Source organism: Eriocheir sinensis, chromosome 12 (genome assembly GCF_024679095.1).
Source record: "Eriocheir sinensis breed Jianghai 21 chromosome 12, ASM2467909v1, whole genome shotgun sequence".
Taxonomy (NCBI): Eukaryota; Metazoa; Arthropoda; class Malacostraca; order Decapoda; family Varunidae; genus Eriocheir; species Eriocheir sinensis.
In genome coordinates this window covers 2,492,130-2,512,522 of record NC_066520.1, presented here as the reverse complement: position 1 = coordinate 2,512,522, position 20,393 = coordinate 2,492,130, and the positions used below count along the sequence as shown (strand labels likewise).

Below are 20,393 nucleotides of genomic sequence, written 5' to 3'. Positions count from 1 at the left end.
CGGTCACTGACTTTCCCTTATACCTATCAACAGTGGTGTCCCGCAGGACTCGGTTCTATCTCCCATTCTCTTTCTGTTGTTCATTGATGATCTTTCCAAAACAAACTGCCCTATCCATTCTTACGCCGATGATTCTACTTTGCATCACTCACCTTTTTTTGTTAGAAGACCCTCCCTTCATAAACTACATGATTCCAGGCTGGAGGCCGCAGAACGCTTAACCTCAGACCTTACTATCATTTCTGATTGGGGCAAGAACTTCGTGTCCTTCAACGCCTTAAAAACGCAATTTTTTTCCCTTTCAACTCGACATAATCTACCAAAATCCTATCGCCTATTCTTCGATAACACTCAGCTGTCACCCTCTTCCACTAGAAACATCATCGGTCTATCCTTAATTAACTCAAAATCTGAACTGGAAATCTCATATCTCCTCTCTTACTAAATTAACTTCCACGAGGGTAGTCGTTCTGTATCGTCTCCGCCAGTTCTTTTCTCCTTCCCAGATACTATCCATATACAGGGACTTTGTCCGCCCTAGTATGGAGTATGCATCATGTGTGTGTGGGCTCCACACACACAACACACTTGGACAGAGTAGAGTCTAAGGCTCTTCCCCTTCGTCTCATCAACTCCCTTTCTCTTACTGACAGTATATTACCTCTTAAATTCCGCCGCCACGATTCCTCTCTATCTTCTGTCGATATTTTCATGCTGACTGCTCTTCTGAACATGCTAACTGCGTGCCTCCTCCACTGCCGCGGCCCCGCTGCACTCAACTTTTTACACTAGCTCAACCTATACTGTCCAAATCCCTTGTGTAAGGTTTAATCACCATTTTCATTCTTTTATCCCTTGCACTGGCAAAGTGTGGAACAATCATCCTTCGTCTGTATTTCCTCCTACCTACGACTTGAACACTTTCAAGAGGAGAGTATCGAAACACTTCTCCCGAAATTGACCTCTCCTTCGGCCACTCTTCTAAACTTTTTTTTTCTTAGCGGGCTTTTTTGTCATTAATTTTTTTCTGTAAAAAGGAAAAACTGAAAATAACTGAAAATTATCAGCTCGTAGTGACGGATGGGATTCGAACCCGGGATCTTCCAGGACGCCGCACCTGCACGCTGACCTCTCTGCCACCGCCACCGGTTTTTTTGTTTTTTTTTGTTTTTGTTTTTGTTGTTGTTGTTATTGATATTACTATAAATATAGTTAAAAATATTATTATTTTTATTTCTACTATTAGGCCTATAATTATATTATTATTATTATTATTATTATTATTATTATTATTATTATTATTATTATTATTATTAATAATATTATTATTATTATTATTATTATTATTATTATTATTATTATTATTATTACAATTATTAATTATTTTTATTATTTTTATTGTTCTTATTATTACTATTATTATTATTATTATTATTATTATTATTATTATTATTATTATTATTATCATTATTATTATTATTATTATTATTATTATTATTATTATTATTATTATTATATTATTGTGTGACAGTAAGACTCTAATTACATCAAAATTACAGATCCCGTTTGGTTTGCCAACAGCCCCACCAATGCAGTATTATGACTCACAGCTGACTGCTTACCCACCATCCACTCATCCCCCACCGCCGCCACAATATGGTACTCCTGGCTCACTACCACCACCATACCAGCCTGCCACTTCAGGTTCTGTGCCATATGGATTCAATTATCCTCCACCCTCATATTCAGCAGCCCCGTCCCCTGGCTACTACCACGGGTATCCATCAGTTGGCACTTTCATCCCTCAGCCACCCATGCCACTGGTAGGGCAGGCTCTGTACCCGGATGTGTCGCAACTACCAGGTTCTTCTGAAGGTATGGTAGAAGTATATAAGGGATCCGATGGTGCATATGCAATGCAAGAGTTAACTATAGTCTGTTCACTTAAGCTAGATTCCTGGCGCCTAGGCAGGTTGGTAAGCTTGCAGCTGATTGGCTGCTCCGCTCTCCCGCTAACACTCATGTCGGACCACATCTTGCATGCTCGAGTGAGACATGTTTCTTTATTATATGCCATAGCTCACCTCACATACGAGATAGCCAGTTTTGGTTGACACCATCAGACTCAGCAGTGACTGTAGAATCAAGATGTATTTTAAAAACTCGACAAAACAAATAAGAAAATGGTATTACGATGAGTTGAACCGTGAAGATGTTAAAAAAATGTTTATAACATGTTTTACTTATGCTCACTGTTTTCAACAGTTGTTCATTGATTGCAGAAATATATTATTACATTACGTAGGAAAATCTCTCGTGAACACGATAGTGTGATCAGAATTCAGTTAAAGCTCCACGTATTGAAAACACAGAGTTATTTATAGCAACATTTCACTCGCCCCAACCATCACGGCGCGCGAGACACGCTGTATGATGATGTTAAAAAAAATGAGTGTCGCGCGCGCCGTGATGGTTGAGGGGAGTGACATGTTGCTATAAATAACCCTGTGTTTTCAATATGTGGAGCTTTATCTGCATTCTGATCACACTATCGTAATTATATATTTCTGCAGTCAATGAACAACTGTTGCAAATAGTGAGCATAATTAAAACATGTTATAAACATTTTTTAAACATCTTCATAATTCAACTCATCGTAATACCATTTTCTTTTTTGTTTTGTCGAGTTTTTACAATACATCTTGATTCTACAGTCACTGCTAAGTCTGATGGTGTCAACCAAACCTGACTAGCTCGTATATGAGGTGAGCTATGGCATATAATATAGAAACATGTCGCACTAGAGCATGTAAGATGTGGTTCGACATGAGTGTTAGCGGGAGAGCGGTGCAACCAATCAGCTGCAAGCTTACCAACCTGCCTAGGCACAAGGAATCTAGCTTAAGTGAACAGACTATAGTATCTTAATTCTTTCATGTCCTCCATTGGTAAACTCTGAAGCCTCCTCTTTTTCGCTCTGTGTCCTTCTTCTTACTACTTCAGCTCTTTCAAGACGCGTCAGTAGTAGAATAGGACCCAGGACCACGTGTCATTGAAATGACCTGACCCCCCTCTCCCTCAGGTTGACCTCAAATGACCTTGTACCCCCATAACCTTCAAATAACCTTGATGCCCTTAACTTTGCTTTCCTCCCCTTCAGGAGAGAATTTTATTGATTAAAGCCATCAGGAGCAGCAGCAGACACGTCTAGCAGCCACGACTGTGAGTGTTCATATGATGGGGAAGGGTATTGACCTGTGTGGGTGAAATTTGATCCTCCTTCCGGGATGGACGGCCACTGACCATTTTTTTCGGCTTCACTCCATATTTCACCATATTTTTTTTTTTTTTAATATGGTGAAATGTCTGCTGCTCCTGATGGCTTTAATCAATTAAATTATCTCCTGAAGGAGGGGGGGAAAGCAAAAATAAGGGCATCAAGGTCTTTTGAAGGGTATAAGGGGTCAAAGGCGGTCAAGTTCATTTGAAGGTTACGGGGGTATGAGGTCATTTGAAGGTCAACCTGAGGGGGGGGGGTCAGGTCATTTCAATGACACGTAGCCCTGGGTCCTATTCTACTACTCGCGTCTCCTATCGAAATCAATAATCATTTCGGCATCTACACTCAAATTTCTTTTTGTATAAGTAGGATTAGAAAAAAAATTAGTGTCGTAAATGGGGTGAAAGATTTGATTAGGTGGGTTAAAAGAGGACCATGACCAATAATGCAATTAAAAGCGATGAACTAAGTGATGGGTGTTGGTAACCTTGTAGTGTTTACCCAGTTATTAACGTTACTTACATTCAGAAAGGAACTGAGTTCATGCCTGTTTAGTTCTGCCCAGTGTGTAATATATATATATATATATATATATATATATATATATATATATATATATATATATATATATATATATATATATATATATATATATATAATCATACAGAGCAGTGCGAACCCATTCTCCGGGCTGGTGGCCTTAACCACCATGATCAGAAAAGGTTGTTTCATGTCCCAGGCACCCATCACCCTTAACTCTTAAGTCAAAGGAATGCAATCTCCAGACTTTTCATACTGCTATGAATCTGTGTATGTGTGTTTGAATGTGCATGATCTTATCTGTTGTTGCTTGTTTGGTACCAGGCAGTGTGAGACGAATACCGGGTTCCTCCAGATGAGTGAGCACATGCCTTGAGGGTTAGTTGCATTTTGATTAAAACACTGTAGACGCCACCGTCGCTTCTGTTCACTTCCGTGTAACCCTCCTGCCGTACGATGTGACCTGTTGTGCATATGCGTTGTTAGGATTGCCCGGCTATGTTGGCACTTGGCACGCTTCCCGTACGTCCATCCTGCTTATAGGGTTGTTTCTGAACAAGATTTTCCTAAGAGGGGGAGACCAAGGGGATGCCCATGGCTGGGGCAAGTTAATCAATCCTGGGGCCTGGAGTGTGAAGGATAGCTGCGTGGAGGCTTGCTCGGAGGGACTGTCTGGAATGGAGGCGGCGGGTGAGTGAAGCAACGTTACTTAAAGTAAACTAAGTATGCAGCCCCCCCCCCCCCCCTTCTTGTGGAAATTTACACTCAATCTACTCCCCTGTTTATCTTTCCTATTAGGTTGCGTGATAAATGGATACCTGGGAATACATGGGAAAGAATGATAGACTATGAAAACTGTCAGCCTTCAATAACTGATTTACATCCACCGTAGGCTAAAAAGATGAAAAGAAAGGGTCGATTATTGCGACAACGCGCAACACTGTGCCATTAAATATTCAGGAACTTCATCATTAAACTTCCTCTCGATTTCATTCCAATTCCATGCTTGGACATTACTTATACTTTGTGTCTGATATTTTTTCAGTGTCAGCACCATACAGCGGTAGCAACAGCCCTTTATCGCCGGTCCGTCCTGCTCCACTCCCCCCAGTCCAAACAATCAGAGACACACCAGCCTCAGGGTCATCTAATCAGGTAAGACTTCTTATATTCTTTTTTAAATGATGAAACACCTGTTTACCATGATGATGTTTTTCAGGAGTGTTGAAAAATGGTCAATGTAAGATATTTTTTTGGGTAGCACCTCATGTGTTTAAAGATATTTAACTTTTCCTCTGATATGTTACTGTTGTGATTAATTGAGACAGATTAGTTCATGAGAACATTCATTTTGTATTTTCAAAAAAGTTATTTGCTTATCCACACTGTACAGTAGGATCTCACCAATAACCTCTAATGCTTGCCTAAAATGATGCAGTTATTAACGGAAAGGTTACTTGCGTGACATAAAAATACACAAAAATGGTTACTTGGTTCCGCCACCCCATGACAAACATTTTTTTCTACTCGAAACCCCCTTACCTTTATTTTTGATGATATAATAAAAATCCTAATTGAATCGACATTAGTAATATGACTCGCCGCAAAGTAGTTAATAAGGTGTTTGATGTGATGTTCCGAGGCTTGAGACTAGAGGCTACTGTAGCGTACCTCTCGCTCAGTCCCAGGTAATTTTCGTCTGGCTCTTTCATTTTCAGCACCATCAACCCCTTACAATTGCAGCTAATTATTACGCAACAACACACACGCTACGTTAATTAAACCAAAGAGCACAAGAACCACTGCAGAAGGGGATGATCTGACCTCAACCTACTAGTAGGAAGAGATAATAATATAATAATACATCAAGCGCTTTCTATGATTCCTGACCCACATGTAAACACAGCATCAAGAGATAATAAAAATGTAATTAACAATGGCCAAACTATGGGACTGGTCATATTCTCGGATTAATGCAGTGAACTATCAGTATACCAATCCATGCGTTCGTGCTTTTGAGTCAAGAGACCTGTCGCGTGATGTACTGAGGGTAAAACAAATAAACCATGGTCTCAGCTTCATCACTAATATCTCGAATTTCGAATTCTGTGACTGTAATGGTATGTGTGCATTGATCTCCGATATAACTGGATTGGTTAACTCTGTGCAAATCCTGAAGCCCGCAGCCGCCATCTTAAGATTCCCTCGGGCCGAGTCATTTCTATAAAAAAATCCGGCATCAACGCTCGCTGAGTGGCAGGAGGACGTAATAAAACACTTAATGACGAATTAATGAATTTATCAAATTTTTCAATGCCCTATATTGCTCGCTTTTTATTCGTTTATGTAAAAAAACACTCGTTACCATTCTCTATATATCGCACAAAACAACACTTTTTCGCGTTATTTGGCCGTTACATCTATTATATTGCATAATATAATTTTTTATGATATGTATTTTGTTTCAAAGTACTATTTCAATGGCTTGGGAAAAAAAAAACAATTGTCGCGCCTCACTAAAATAAAACACGAAATATAGGTTTCCTCGATATATTTATTTTAGTTACCCATTGAAAAGATTATCGATATTCTAAATCTAAAATTTAAAACAAAACGAATCAGGTTGATGGGTAACTAAAGTATGTTACAGTAACTAGCTTATTACACATAGAGACATTATTTTGGCTTCTGTTGTAAATTATAACATTTACTCTTTTCCAATCCAATGATAACAAGGTCGACTGCATTTGTCATTCTAACAAGGAAAGCAAAAAACAATGTCACTACGTGTAATTAGCTAGTTATTGTAATATATTTTAGTTAACCATCAACCTGATTTGTTTTCTGTTTTAAATATTTGATTTAGAATAGTAATAATCTTTTCAATGAGTAACTAAAAGATACATATCGAGGACCGCTATATTTCGTGTTTTATATTAGTGAAGCGCAACATTTGTACTTTCCCAAGCCAATGAAATAGCACTGTGAAACATAACACATATCATATATGCAATATAGAATATGTAACGGTCAAATAACTCGAAAAAGTGTTGTTTTGTGCAAGGTAAAGAGAATGGACGGTAGCTCCATTAAGGGGGGGCGAGGTACTTAAATTTGTCTCATCTGCTCATGGCGTCAGGTGAACCGGGGACTGAAGGTCAGGGCATAGAAGAGAGGTCAGTCTCACTTCCACCAGCCTGAGGTCCTCACTCACTCAATGGGAAACTAAGCGAAAGTGTGTTATCTTTGAATATCCCAACTTTTTGTATTGTGCGCGGATGTCGATCAGTTTCTGTGAAAGGAAACAGTAATATACGGTTTCGTTGGCTCCCAAGAGATCAAGAACTTAGGAAGAAATGGATTTTTTTTACAGCAAAGGAAACAGCTCAAGGGCAAAAAAGGAAACAATAATGAAAAAAAAAGCCCGCTACTCACTACTCCTATAGAAAAAAAAAAAAGAGTTCAGAGGAGTGGCCGAAAGAGAGGTCAATTTCGGGAGGAGAGGTGTCCTGATACTCTTCTCTTGAAAGAGTTCAAGTTGTAGGCAGGAGGAAATACAGATGAAGGAAGATTATTCCAGAGTTTACCAGCGTGAGGAATAAAAGAGTGAAGATGCTGGTTAACTCGTGCGTAAGGGATTTGGTCAGTAAAGGGATAAGCTTGAGTAGAAAGTCGTGTGCAGCGAGGCCGCGGGATGGGGGAGGCATGCAGTTAGCAAGTTCAGATGAGCAGTCAGCGTGAAAATATCGATAGAAGATAGAAAGAGAGGCAACATGGCGGCGGAGTTTAAGAGGTGTAGGACTATCAGTAAGAAGAGGGGAGTTGATGAAACGAAGAGCCTTAGACTTTACTCTGTCCAAGAGAACTGTGTGTGTGTGGAGCCCCCCCACATTTGAGATGCATATTCCATACGAGGGCGGACAAGGCGCCTGTATATGGATAGCAACTGTGCGGAGGAAAAGAACTGGAGGAGACGATACAGAACGCCCAACCTCGAGGAAGCTGATTTCATGAAAGAAGAGATGTGAAGTTTCCAGTTAAGATTTTGAGTTAAGGGTAGGCCGAGGATGTTTAGTGTGGAAGAAGGTGACAGCTGTGTGTTGTCGAGGAATAGGGGATGGGTGTTTCGAAGATTGTGTCGAGTTGATAGGTGGAGAAATTGAGTTTCTGAGGCATTGAAGGACACCAAGTTCCTTCTGCCTCAGTCGGAAATAATAGCAAGGTCAGATGTTAAGTGTTCTTCAGCCTCCCGTCTAGAATCTTGCAATTCCTGTTGTGAGGGTCTTCTGTTGAAAGAAGTTGAATAATGCAAAATAGAGTCGTCGGCGTATGAGTGGACAGAACAATTTGTTGTGGAAAGATCATTGATGAATATCAGAAAAAAAGAGTGGGAGACAGGACAGAGCCCTGCGGGGCACCACTGTTGATAGGTTTAGGGGAAGAACAGTGACCGTCCACCACAACAGAGATAGAACGGCCGGAAAGGAAACTGGAGATAACGGAACAAAGAGAAGGATAGAATCCGTATGAGGGCAGTTTAGAAAGCAAAGAGTTGTGCCAGACACTATCGAAAGCTTTCGAGATATCTAGCCCAACTGTGAAAGTTTCACCAAAATGGCTAAGAGAGGATGACCAGGAGTCAGTTAAGAAAGCAAGAAGATCACCAGTAGAAGGCCCCTTGCGGAACCCATACTGGCGATCAGATAGAAGGTCAGAAGTAGATAGATGCTTATGAATCTTCCGGTTAAAGACAGATTAAAAGGCTTGGATGAAAGGATGAAAATATGTGATATAAAAATTACTTATTCTCGAGCAGATTCTGTTGGCTTTGGGTGTAGTCGTCACTTTGAAACTACAGCTTTTGAACGAAACCTAGATACGACACACACGCGCGCACACACACACACACACATACACAGACACACACTCTCGCTCTCTCTCTCTCTCTCTCTCTCTCTCTCTCTCTCTCTCTCTCTCTCTCTGAGATATATACTTTCTTGGCAGGTATCACTAGTGACAGGGTCACAGGGCCCACGAAGCTTGAGCTATTCTTTCAATTATCGTAAATTACCTGTGTTTCTCTAGGACTTGCAACAATTACACTTCAATATAATATGTGACACTATTGTTAATATATGTTACTGATCATTCTCGTTGATTTATTTATTAGTAAACGAGAGAAAATATAAATGCTACCCGGCAGCCTCTCCTCATTCAAAATCGTTATTGCATGAAAGACTTGTGAAATGAAGCAGAAATGAACTTTAAAAAAAAAAATTATTTACATTATATTATATGCTGAGTACCTGCTTTGGGTGCATCTCGGCAGAAAGTGAGCCTCCTTTGTTTTTTGTCCTTGTGCGACATGGGCTTCCGTCCATTGTGTTTCCCTCCACCCTCAACTCTGGCCTTAAACGTCATCACTTTTGACCTGCCCACGCTCCTGGTAGCGGCAGGCGTCCACCCAAGGTCTTGGTTCATCTCACACAACAACCAACAGTCACTTGAGGGCGGAGTATAATATGCTGGGAGCGGAAGCCGGTGACCACTCTGAGACGCAAACACCTGGCTCTCCTTGTGTTGGGGGAAGGGGGTTGTCGAGATGCCTGACTCTAATGTTATTGATGAATTTCACCGAAGGCGACACTGATGCACCCAAAGCAGCTACTCAGCATATAATGTAATGTAAATAATTTTTTTTTTAATACTTAATTTCTGCTTCATTTCACAGATCTTTCATGCAAGAACGATTCTGAATGAGGAGAGGCTGCCGGGTAGCATTTATATTTTCTCTCGTTTACCAATAAATAAATCAACGAGAATGATCAGCTACATTTTTAATAACAATAGTGTCACTAAATATAGTGAATTGTAATTGTTATAAGCCCCAGAGAAACACAGGTAATTTACGATAATTGAAAGAATAGTTCAAGCTTTGTGGGCCCTGTGACCCGCTGGCTGGCAACTCTGAATATACCTTATTGTAGCTATTCTTGCTCCGATACAGGGACGGACTGACCACTATAAGAACAGCGCCGTGCCCGGTCAGATTTATAAACAATGCAAATTAAGAGCAGCACTATTTATATATTTTGTAAATATACTCGTTAGGACTTATTATTATTATCATTATTATTATTATTATTATTGTTATTATTATTATTATTATTATTATTATTATTATTATTATTATTATTATTATTATTGGTATTATCGTTATTTCCATTTTCATTTTTATTATCTATCATATTATTTTGTTCTTTTGTTTCATTCATTTACTTCCGTTTCATCTTCCACTGATGTATATTTTCAGCTCTAGGGCTGCTTGGTTCTTCATACAATAAACTGATTATTATTATTATTATTATTATTATTATTATTATTATTATTATATCTACAGACGTATATTTTTTATTTTTCTTGCCTTCCCAACTGGGTGAATATCTCTGCCCTCTAGAAAATAGACATTTTGTGCTTATTGAACTTATTCATCTGACTGAGGTGAATTTAAGTCAGGTGTTGTTGCTGACCGCTGACCTGACTTGCTTAGTCTTCTGGTCATTAATCCTTAGGAGGGTCGAGTGTTGCCATTTCAGTAGTGAAGCTAGTTCATTCTATTATGATTCCAAAAATGACACTTGCGACATACATTTACTGTTATGTCTAGGGAATGTGCGACCAAATGCTGATACTATGTAATATGCAGCTTAAATGTTTGAACTGTTCTGTTTCCTCGATATACGTGGTTATTTATTGAACACCAAGGGGTGGCATACCTACTCTCTCTCTCTCTCTCTCTCTCTCTCTCTCTCTCTCTCTCTCTCTCTCTCTCTCTCTCTCTCTCTCTCTCTCTCAAGATGTATACTATTAATTTTTTCTTGCCTTCCCAACTGGATGGGTATCTAATATATAATAAATATTGCAGGGTGCAGCCGACATTTTTCTTTTACAGCTAAAGAAACAGCTCAAGGGCAACAAAAAAAGGTGAAAAAAAGCCCGCTAATCGCTGTTCCCACGAAAAGAAAAGTAATGAGCGGCCAAAAGAAAGGTCAATTTCGGGAGGAGAGGTGTCTTGATGCACTCCTCTTGAAAGAATTCAAGTCAAAGGCAAGAGGAAATATAGACGAAGGAAGGCTGTTCCCGAGTTTACCAGTGTAAGGGATGAAAAAATGAAGATGCTGGTTAACTCTTGCATAAGAGGCTTGGACATTATAGAGATGAGCATGAGTAGAAAGTCGCGTACAGCGGGGCCGCAGGAGGAGGGGAGGCATGCAATTAGCAAGTTCAGAAGAGCAGTCAGCATGAAAATATCGATAGAAGATAGAAAGAGAGGCAACATGGCGGCGGAATTTAAGAGGTAGAAGACTTTCAATATGAGGAGAAGAGCTGATGAGACGAAGAGCCTTAGACTCCACTCTGTCCAGGAGAGCTGTATGAGTGGAGCCCCCCAACACATGAGATGCATACTCCATACGAGGACGGACAAGGTCCCTGTAAATGGATGGCAACTGTGCGGGGGAGAAGAACTGGTGGAGACGGTACAGAACGCCCAGCCTCAAGGAAGCTGATTTAGTAATAGAAGAGATATGAAGTTTCCAGTTGAGATTTTGAGTTAAGGATAGACCGAGGATGTTTAGTATTGAAGAAGGTGATAGCTGAGTGTTGTCAAAGAATAGGGGATAGTTGTTTGGAAGATTGTGTCGAGTGGATAGGTGGAGAAACTGTGTTTTTGAGGCATTGAAGGACACCAGGTTCTTCTTGCCCCAATCGGAAATAATAGTAAGGTCTGAGGCTAAGCGTTCTGCTGCCTCCAGCCTGTAATCGTTTGGTTCCTGTTGGGTGGGTCTTCTATTAAAAGAAGTTGAGTAATGCAGAGTAGAGTCATCGGCGTAAGAATGGATAGGACAGTTCGTTTTGGAAAGAAGATCATCAATGAGCAACAGAAAGAGAGTGGGCGATAAGATAGAACCCTGTGGGACACCACTGTTAATAGGGTTAGGGGAAGAACAATGACCGTCTACTACAGCAGAAATAGAACGGTCAGAAAGGAAACTGAAGATAAAGGTATAGAGAGATGGATAGAAACCGTAGGAGGGTAATTTGGAAAGCAAAGATTTGTGGCAGACCCTATCAAAGGCTTTTGATATGTCCAGCACAATAGCAAAAGTTTCACCGAAACGGCTAAGAGAGGATTACCTAAAGTCAGTTAGGAAGGCAAGGAGATCACCAGTAGAACGCCCCTTGCGAAACCCATAATGGCGATCAGAGAAAAGGTCAGAAGTGGAAAGGTGCTTTTGAATTTTCCGGTTAAGGATTGATTCAAAAGCTTAGATAGACAAGAAATTAAAGCTATAGGACGGTACTTTGAGGGATTGGAACGGTCACTCTTCTGAGGTACATGCTGTATGAAGGCATACTTCCAGCAGGAAGCAAAGGAAGATGTTGACAGGCAGAGGCGAAAGAGTTTGACCAGGTAGTGTGTCAGCACTGAAGCACAGTTTTTTAAGGACAATAGGAGGCACTCCATCAGGTCCATAAGCCTTCTGAGGATTGAGGCCAGAGATGGCATAGAAAATATCATTCTGAAGAATCTTAATAACAGGCATAAAGGAGTCAGAGGGGGGATGAGTAGGAGGAATATGCCCAGAATCGTCCAGAGTGGAGTTTTTAGAGAAAGTTTGAGAGAAGAGTTCAGCCTTAGAGATAGATGAAACGGCGGTGCTGCCGTCAGGACTAAGGAGAGGAGGGAAAGATGAAAAAGTGAAGTTGGAGATGTTTTTGGCTAGATGCCAGAAGTCATAGGAAGAATTAGAAAAAAACAATGTTTTGGCATTTTCTATTAATGAATGAGTTTTTGGTACGTCGGAGAATAGATTTGGAACGATTCCGGGCGGAAATGTAAAGCTCATGGTTAGCGGGAGATCGAAGGCTCTGGTACCTTTTGTGAGCTGCCTCTCTATCTTTGACAGCACGAGAACAAACGTGATTAAACCAAGGCTTTTTAGCATGAGGAGTAGAGAAAGTACGTGGAATGTATGCCTCCATTCCAGAGATAATCACCCCTGTGATGCGCTGGGCACGCATAGAGGGGTCTCGCTCCTGGAAGTAGTAATCATTCCACGGGAAATCGGAAAAGTACATCCTCAGGTCGTCCCACCGAGCTGAAGCAAAATGCCAGAAGCATCGCCTCTTCGGTGGGTCCAGAGGGTGTACAGGAGCGCTCACTACTTCAGTGGCACCTGGCAGGTAGAAATGTTAAGAAATTAAGATTTATGATTCGTGGCGAGATTACCAATATGACGACTTTAGTGTCGTTTACCGTAAATGGGTACGTGTGCATTTTGCTTAATATCAAATCTGATCGGCAAAAGTAAGGGCAAAAAACTTTTATGTTTCAAACTAGTTAGACATGCCGGAAAAGGAATAAACAATGGTGTAAAATTTTATGTTGGTCGCAGACTTAACTTCTCCATCACTAAGTATAGACCAGGCTACCTGTCATTCTATTTAACTTTAAATTACACACGTTTCTTAAGATGACCGCGCTAATATTTACCGTTCCAATATGGCAGCCGGCCGTATACGCCAGTCAAGCGGGCGGTATATACTCTACCATAACTTCATTTCACGTGACGTCACACCATGCACGGAACGGCCGGTGTGAACCTACCTCCCCTTCTCTTTACTTTGGTTTTGTGCAATATATGGAGACAGGTAGCGATTTTTTTTTTTTTTTTTACATAAACGAATAAAATACTAGCGTTAAGGTATTGAAAAATTCATTAAATTAATAAATTCGTCATGAAGTGTTTTATTACGTCCTACTACCACTCAGCGAGGGTTGATGCCGGAGTTCTTATAGAAATGACTCGGTCTGAGAGAATCTTAAGATGGCGGCTGCGGGCTTCAGGTTTCCCATCGCTTAATACAGAGAAGGTCAGTCCAGTTTTATCAATCAGTGTGTGTTTGCTGTTTTATGATATTTTCGCGTTATAAATAGTAATTGCAAGGGTTAGCTTTGACGAGTTTGATGGTGTGCTAACGGAAATAAGTGAGCCAGGCGGGAGACCAGACTGGGGACGCGGCCATCGATACGCCGCAATAACCTCCATGTGCAACCTTGGAATAATAATCACACTAAACACTTCGTTAACTCCTTTAACCTTGAGAGGGAGGGTACGTTTGACCGCAGACACTCACTGAGGGTAGGGGTCTCGACCCCCCAAAATACATGTTCTTCTAGCAATCATAATATCTAAAGTATACATGTTAGACAAAAGAGATGTCTTGTGTCGCCTCTGGACCTGGCAGCCGTGGGTGTGCCCAGTTCATCCAAAACCGACGACTTCACACACCTCACTCCCACCCGGTTTCCTAACCTCACCATTTATTATTGAAAAAAAAAAAGAAAAAAAAAGAGACCACCATCGTCATCGTCTTCCTGAAAAAATTCTTTACCACGCTAGCATATATTTCTAACAATAATGCAAAAACAAATATACGAAAATCAGAGTTAAAGAAAGTAGCGCATAAACATTTTCTTGCACTTATTTCCCTTCAACTCCTTAGTACTCAGCTATTTTTCGTCGCATCACTTTTTCAAAGCACAAATCCTAGAACTACATCCTATTCTGTTTCTGATGGTATGGGAATGCGTCCCGAGGTAAAAATATACAAACGGTCAAAGTTGCCTCCGAACATAAGCTGTGGCGTGACGGCGGAATGTCGATCCACGCGTCCCTTCAATAGCCTTCTATTTAATCGTATTGCTGTACGTTCTGACCAAGATCTAAAGAGAGGGAGGTCAACCCATGGTCGGCTCAAAACTCGTCCCATTTCGCGCATCCTCCCGAGGCTCCTCCCCGAGACCGCGTGACGTAGCACAGGGTATAAAAAAAAACGCTGACCGAACAGGCAACCCCTCCAGTCATATTCACACCGCGACACGAAGGGTATATAGTATAAGGAGAGTGAGAAATATTCACACCAAAAATATATAAATACATTGACAGTCGTAACTGGGTACTCCTATTAGTTTGATTTGTCACAGTTTCTAAATATTTTTTTTTTTACATTCATAACGCTGTTGTTAGAATTACTATATTCAACAAGCCGATCCTCCATCCCGATACTTGGAAACTCAGTCACCTGCTATGTGGCAACTACGAGTGAAAGGGCTACTACAACCCTCTGGAAACTAACAAAAGGGCATAGAAAATCAAAGTCAGGGGAAGTAAAGAACATAAAAAACACCTAGAAGATCAGTGATAAATAACAGGAAGAGAGTGGGTGATGGGAGAGAGCCCTGTGGGACATCTAGGTTCAGGGTGAAGTGTATAAGTGTGCACCGTGAAGTAACTAAGTGCATGGTGTGAAGTATAGAAGTGTTGAGGAGGATCTAAGAAGCGATACAAAATGTTACAGGTCAAAACTGGGTACTTCTATTAGTTTGATTTGTCACAGTTTCTAAATATTTCTTTTTGACATTCATAACGCTGTCGTTAGAATTACTATATTCAACAAGCCGATCCTCCATTCCGATACTTGGCAACTCAGTCACCTACAATGTGGCAACTGCGAGTGAAGGGGCTGCTACAACCTGGAAACTAACAAAAGGGCATAGAAAAGCAAAGTCAGGAGAAGAAAAGAACAAAAAACACCTAGGTTCAGGGTGAAGTGTATAAGTGTGCACTGTGAAGTAACTAAATGCATGGTGTGAACTATAGAAGTGTTGAGGAGGACCTAAGAGGCGATGCAAAGTGTTACAGGTCAAAAGAAGATAATCTCCGTTCCTGACACAAATTATTTAATCATATAATGGCCACATGGATCTCAGTGTTAACATACAGAGAGAGAGAGAGAGAGAGAGAGAGAGAGAGAGAGAATTACATAGATTTACATAGATAACAAGACCACACAGGCCCTAAGGACCAAACTAGGTGGTCCGTCCTAAACCTAAGTGGCAGTTGTTATGCGACCACCATAGCGTTGAAACTGACCTACTAACGGTTTCAGGGGCCGTGTTCCCCTGTTTTTCGCAAATAAAACCTTAACAAAGCGTCGGACAAGGATGTTATTTTGGCAGTGGATGTTTGAGACCCCAACCTAACGGGCAAAATTATGATTTGGTGTCACATGTGGATAATGAAGCACATATAGGAGTAAATTTAAAGTAAACATGGCTAAAAGTTAAAGGCACTGTGAGCAAGGCTAGCCCCGTCCCGCTCATCTTCTCGTGACGTCGATGTGACGTTTAGCTCTGACGTATGAGTAATCATCCATCCAACCAGCAATTATGTCTTACTGCTTCACACACACACACACACACACACACACACACACACACACACACACACACACACACACACACACACACACACACACACATACACCGTAGCAATATTTAATCTACTGTAAATATGGATGTTCCTTATATGGACTATCAGTTGGGGAGAAACAGTTTTACTCGAAGGAAATTACTTATCCTCTACATGGAAAATGTGACTATTGGTAGTACATGCTGCATATATGTAAGCGAGCAGTAGTTTCTGGTTTCATCCCTTGTTGGTTCACCAACCTCCCCCATACCCAACCTTTCCTTCCTCACACAATCATCCCCACCCAACTACCCAACAACACCTTTGTCGTTGGCGGGGCTAGCCTCCCTCACGGTGCCTTTAACTTTTAGCCAAGTTTACCCTAAATTTACTCTTATAAGTGCTTCATTATCCACATGTGACACCAAATCATATTTTTGACCATTAGGTTGGGGCCTCAAACATCCGCTGCCAAAATAACATCCTTGTCCGACGCTTTGTTAAAGTTTTATTTGCGAAAAACAGGGGAGCACGGCCCCTGAAACCTTTGGTAGTGAACATTTAGATGGAGGAGATAGCGGTCAAAATTATTCTTAAACGATACAATCGAGTTACACTGCACCACTGATGGTGGTAATCAGTTCCAATCTCGAACGACAGCATTAGAGAAGAAGAATTTTGTGCAATCTGAATGAACTTGTCTACATAGTGGCGCCATTATTTCTCGTTCGCGTCGAGTCATCCATCACAAACAGCTTGGTCGGATCCACGTTGGTAAAACCGTTAAGAGAGAGAGAGAGAGAGAGAGAGAGAGAGAGAGAGAATTTACCGGAGCGAGCGGGAGAGAGGGACTAATGGGGTTGCCAGCTAGCTTATCTTCTTTTATTCCCGTGGAGAGAGAGAGAGAGAGAGAGAGAGAGAGAGAGAGAGAGAGAGAGAGAGAGAGAGAATTTACCGGAGCGAGCGGGAGAGAAGGACTAATGGGGTTGCCAGCTAGCTTATCTTCTTTTATACCCGTGAAGGGAGAGAGAGAGAGAGAGAGAGAGAGAGAGAGAGAGAGAGAGAGAGAGAGAGAGAGAGAGAGAGAGAGGAGGCTCCTCCCACAGACCGCCTGACGTCACCTAAGCTGCGTATGGGTTGATCTCCCTTTCTTTAGATCTTGGTCCTGACTACTGTCTGCAAGAGCGGCGAGTCTGAGAAAACAAATGCGGAGGCGAATGAACATCGTCACGGCACAGCTATGTTCGGAGGCAATTTTGACCCTCTGTATAATATTACCTCAGAATGTACTCTACACCATCAGAATAAGAACAGCATTCAGATTAAGGATCTGTGCTTCAAAAGTGATGCAAAATTTTCTCAGGAAGATGATTCTGGTCTCAGTTTTTCTAAATAATGAATGGTGGGGTCAGGAAACCGGATGGGAGCGAGGCGTGTGAAGTTGTCGATTTTGGATGAACTGGGCACACTCACGGCCGCCGCGGCGGGCTGCGGGCATCACTCAGCTCAATGCAGGGAAATGGGGGACGATCAGTCTAGTATGTAAGTCTGTGCTTTTGTGTGATGTAATGGATCAGCATCAGCAAGGTGGGAAATGAAGGATTTTTTTTGGCGCTCTTGCTTTGACCAACGAGCCGAGTCGGAGGCATTCACGTGCACACACTAGTGCTGGACAGGTACTATTGGTACTAGTACCGGTGCTAGCAGTACCAGCATATTGGTACTGGTATCGGCACAAAACGTCTCGGCATTGGTACCGTAAAGCGCTCCCGTAGGTCATTGAGAGTGGAACTCGGGGTCAGTGATACTACATCAAGGCGTCATGTTGAGGCAGTTGACTCGTTGAGGGACAGGCACCATCTCGCAGCGAGGCTTGAACTGTCATGCTAGCGGTGTAGCAGTAGGAAAGAAATCCTCAGTGGGAAAAAAAAACGCTCATTTAGCTGTCTCAAAAAGACGCTCACGAACACGGGCACATGCTCGCTCGCTCTTTCGTGGCGGTGGGTGGCTCTCCTCAGAGCATAACCAAGGCAGTGATTGCTATCCTCCTTAGTCACCCTATTAGTTTATTATAACATCACCACTCTGCCCACAGCTGTGTGGTGTATGAGAGGTAAATATATGCTGTTTTCTACTCTACAAATACGCCTTAACTATTTTTTTCAGGAATGGGCGACCAATATTTAGTTTATTCAGCGAGATAGCCTACTGTTATATTATTTGTTGAGTTTGATATCCTCCAACATCGAATGTTAAAATGTGTTTTACAATATATAAACAGCAATAAATAAGTAAACAGTAAATTATGTCGCTACATAAGAGAATATTGATAGCCTACTCCTGAAAATAATCTCTCTCTCTCTCTCTCTCTCTCTCTCTCTCTCTCTCTCTCTCTCACACACACACACACACACACACACACACACACACATTTACTTCAACAGAAAAAAGTAGTAGAAAAAACGTCAATATTAAAGGAAACAGAGGAGTACTGACGAATATATATAATAAAGAGAATTAATGAAGAAGAGAGACATAAGATGAAAGAATTAAGGAAGGAAGTAAAGCAAAAATAAAAGGACATTTTTGGAAAGATGGACGACAGAATAATGCATCGGTATACTCGGAACAGAAGCTAAAATGAAAGGAAAGAGAAGTGGAGAGGAGCAGAGAATAAATAGATAACATGGAGATTATGTTTCCTAATATAGATGGGATAATATCAATAAATGCAATTATAAGACAACCTCAGAGAAACATAACCGGAAATGATGTTCCTTGCAGAAACGAAATTAGCTGAGGACCTGTTTAAAACTGAGAAAAGTATACTTTACGGAGAAAGATATGAAAGGTAGAGGTGTCATGATAATGCTTAAATCTAAAATAAAAGTGGTTAAGGTAAAAAGTTCGGAGATATCAGATAATAGCGGAGAAACGATTGAAACGGAGGTTATATCTACCCCTCCCGGACGTCGATCCTGCTCATACTGTTGTTTCTGTACGAGACAACCCTGAGTGGAAGAGAGAAAGGGGACACCCACGTAAATCATGGTTGGGGCAAGTCGATCGATCCCGCCGGGAATGACTTGAGATGGATAGGGTAGGATCAAAGGACACAGGAACTACCGGAGAGCGCGTCAAATTTTGAATCAACTGGCGCATGACGTCATCAGGCGGAAGGTTGGTGGGTTCAGCTATGGTTTACGCCTCAGTAGCCAGCCGGAAGTGGTGGTGTATGGGTTGCTTGTTCTTGTCAAATCACAATGACTTGCAGTTGCTCAGTATCTGGCTGCAAGTCTGTAAGTAGGCTATTTAAGGCTCTAAAGAAAGCACCTTAGTCTGTCTAGGCCAGGGGTGTCCAAACTTTTTTTCACAGAGGGCCACATGCGGAAAATATACGAAGGGTCGGACCACTCAGTATATTTATGGATGGAGATAGATTTTAGAGTTTATAGTTTTAGAGGAACTACCACGTGTAGGTCAACTGGCTTCTTGCAGATTCCTTATTTTCTTAAGTTTGTATTTTTTAAGGAATGTAAGTAATTAAGGGGGTACGCGACACTTTTGGGGGGGGGGGGGGTAAAAATATAGCATTTTGCAAAACTGGGTTAAAAACATTCTTATACCATCTAGGAATAATCCACGAGCAATGTTTTCCTCGTAGCGCAAATTTTAAATGTCTGACGCGGGTTTAAATGGACTGAGTTAAAGGTTAAATTTTCTCTTTTTTTTTATCGCAGAAAATCTAAAATCAATCAGATTTACGTGAAAAGTGCAGGGAATGTTGATTGTACAATTAGCTAGGGACCTATGATTAGATATTGTTGATAGGGTAGAGGAGATAGGAGTATTAAGAGGAAAAAGTGACAAAAAAAAACACGATTTTACGCGATGTTCGACGAACACACTAAAAGAAATACCATTATGCCTTTCTATATGGGAAACTTTCAGAATATTTTCCATAGGGCTCTAGGCATACCTAAAGACTATTCACAGCCAAAAAATGAAAGTGATTTGCTATGTATTGATGGTGCTGTGTAATTTTAAGTGTCGCTACACGTATACGCACATGTATACGTATGTGTATACATATAAGTATACATACATTGTTCTGGCTCGTACAAAATGTGGGCAACATAGTTGCCTACTTAGTTTCATCGCAATACTCGATAGTTTATTAGATGACCTCAGGTGTCCCATACCCCCTTAAGTAGATATAGGCAAGTGTACCTATTTTCTATAATGTCTATAATGTC

At 41.1% G+C, this 20,393-nt stretch overlaps 1 protein-coding gene across 1 annotated transcript in view; it reads left to right on the top strand.

The window, feature by feature from the left end:
• The window catches only part of LOC126997301 (uncharacterized), a 155,551-nt gene that overhangs the window by 53,985 nt on the left and 81,173 nt on the right, over nucleotides 1-20,393 (top strand). The window contains exons 2-3 of the mRNA XM_050858300.1: nucleotides 1,560-1,875; nucleotides 4,866-4,975. Of these exons, the coding sequence (XP_050714257.1) occupies nucleotides 1,560-1,875; nucleotides 4,866-4,975 (426 nt within the window). The remainder of the gene's footprint in view (nucleotides 1-1,559; nucleotides 1,876-4,865; nucleotides 4,976-20,393) is intronic.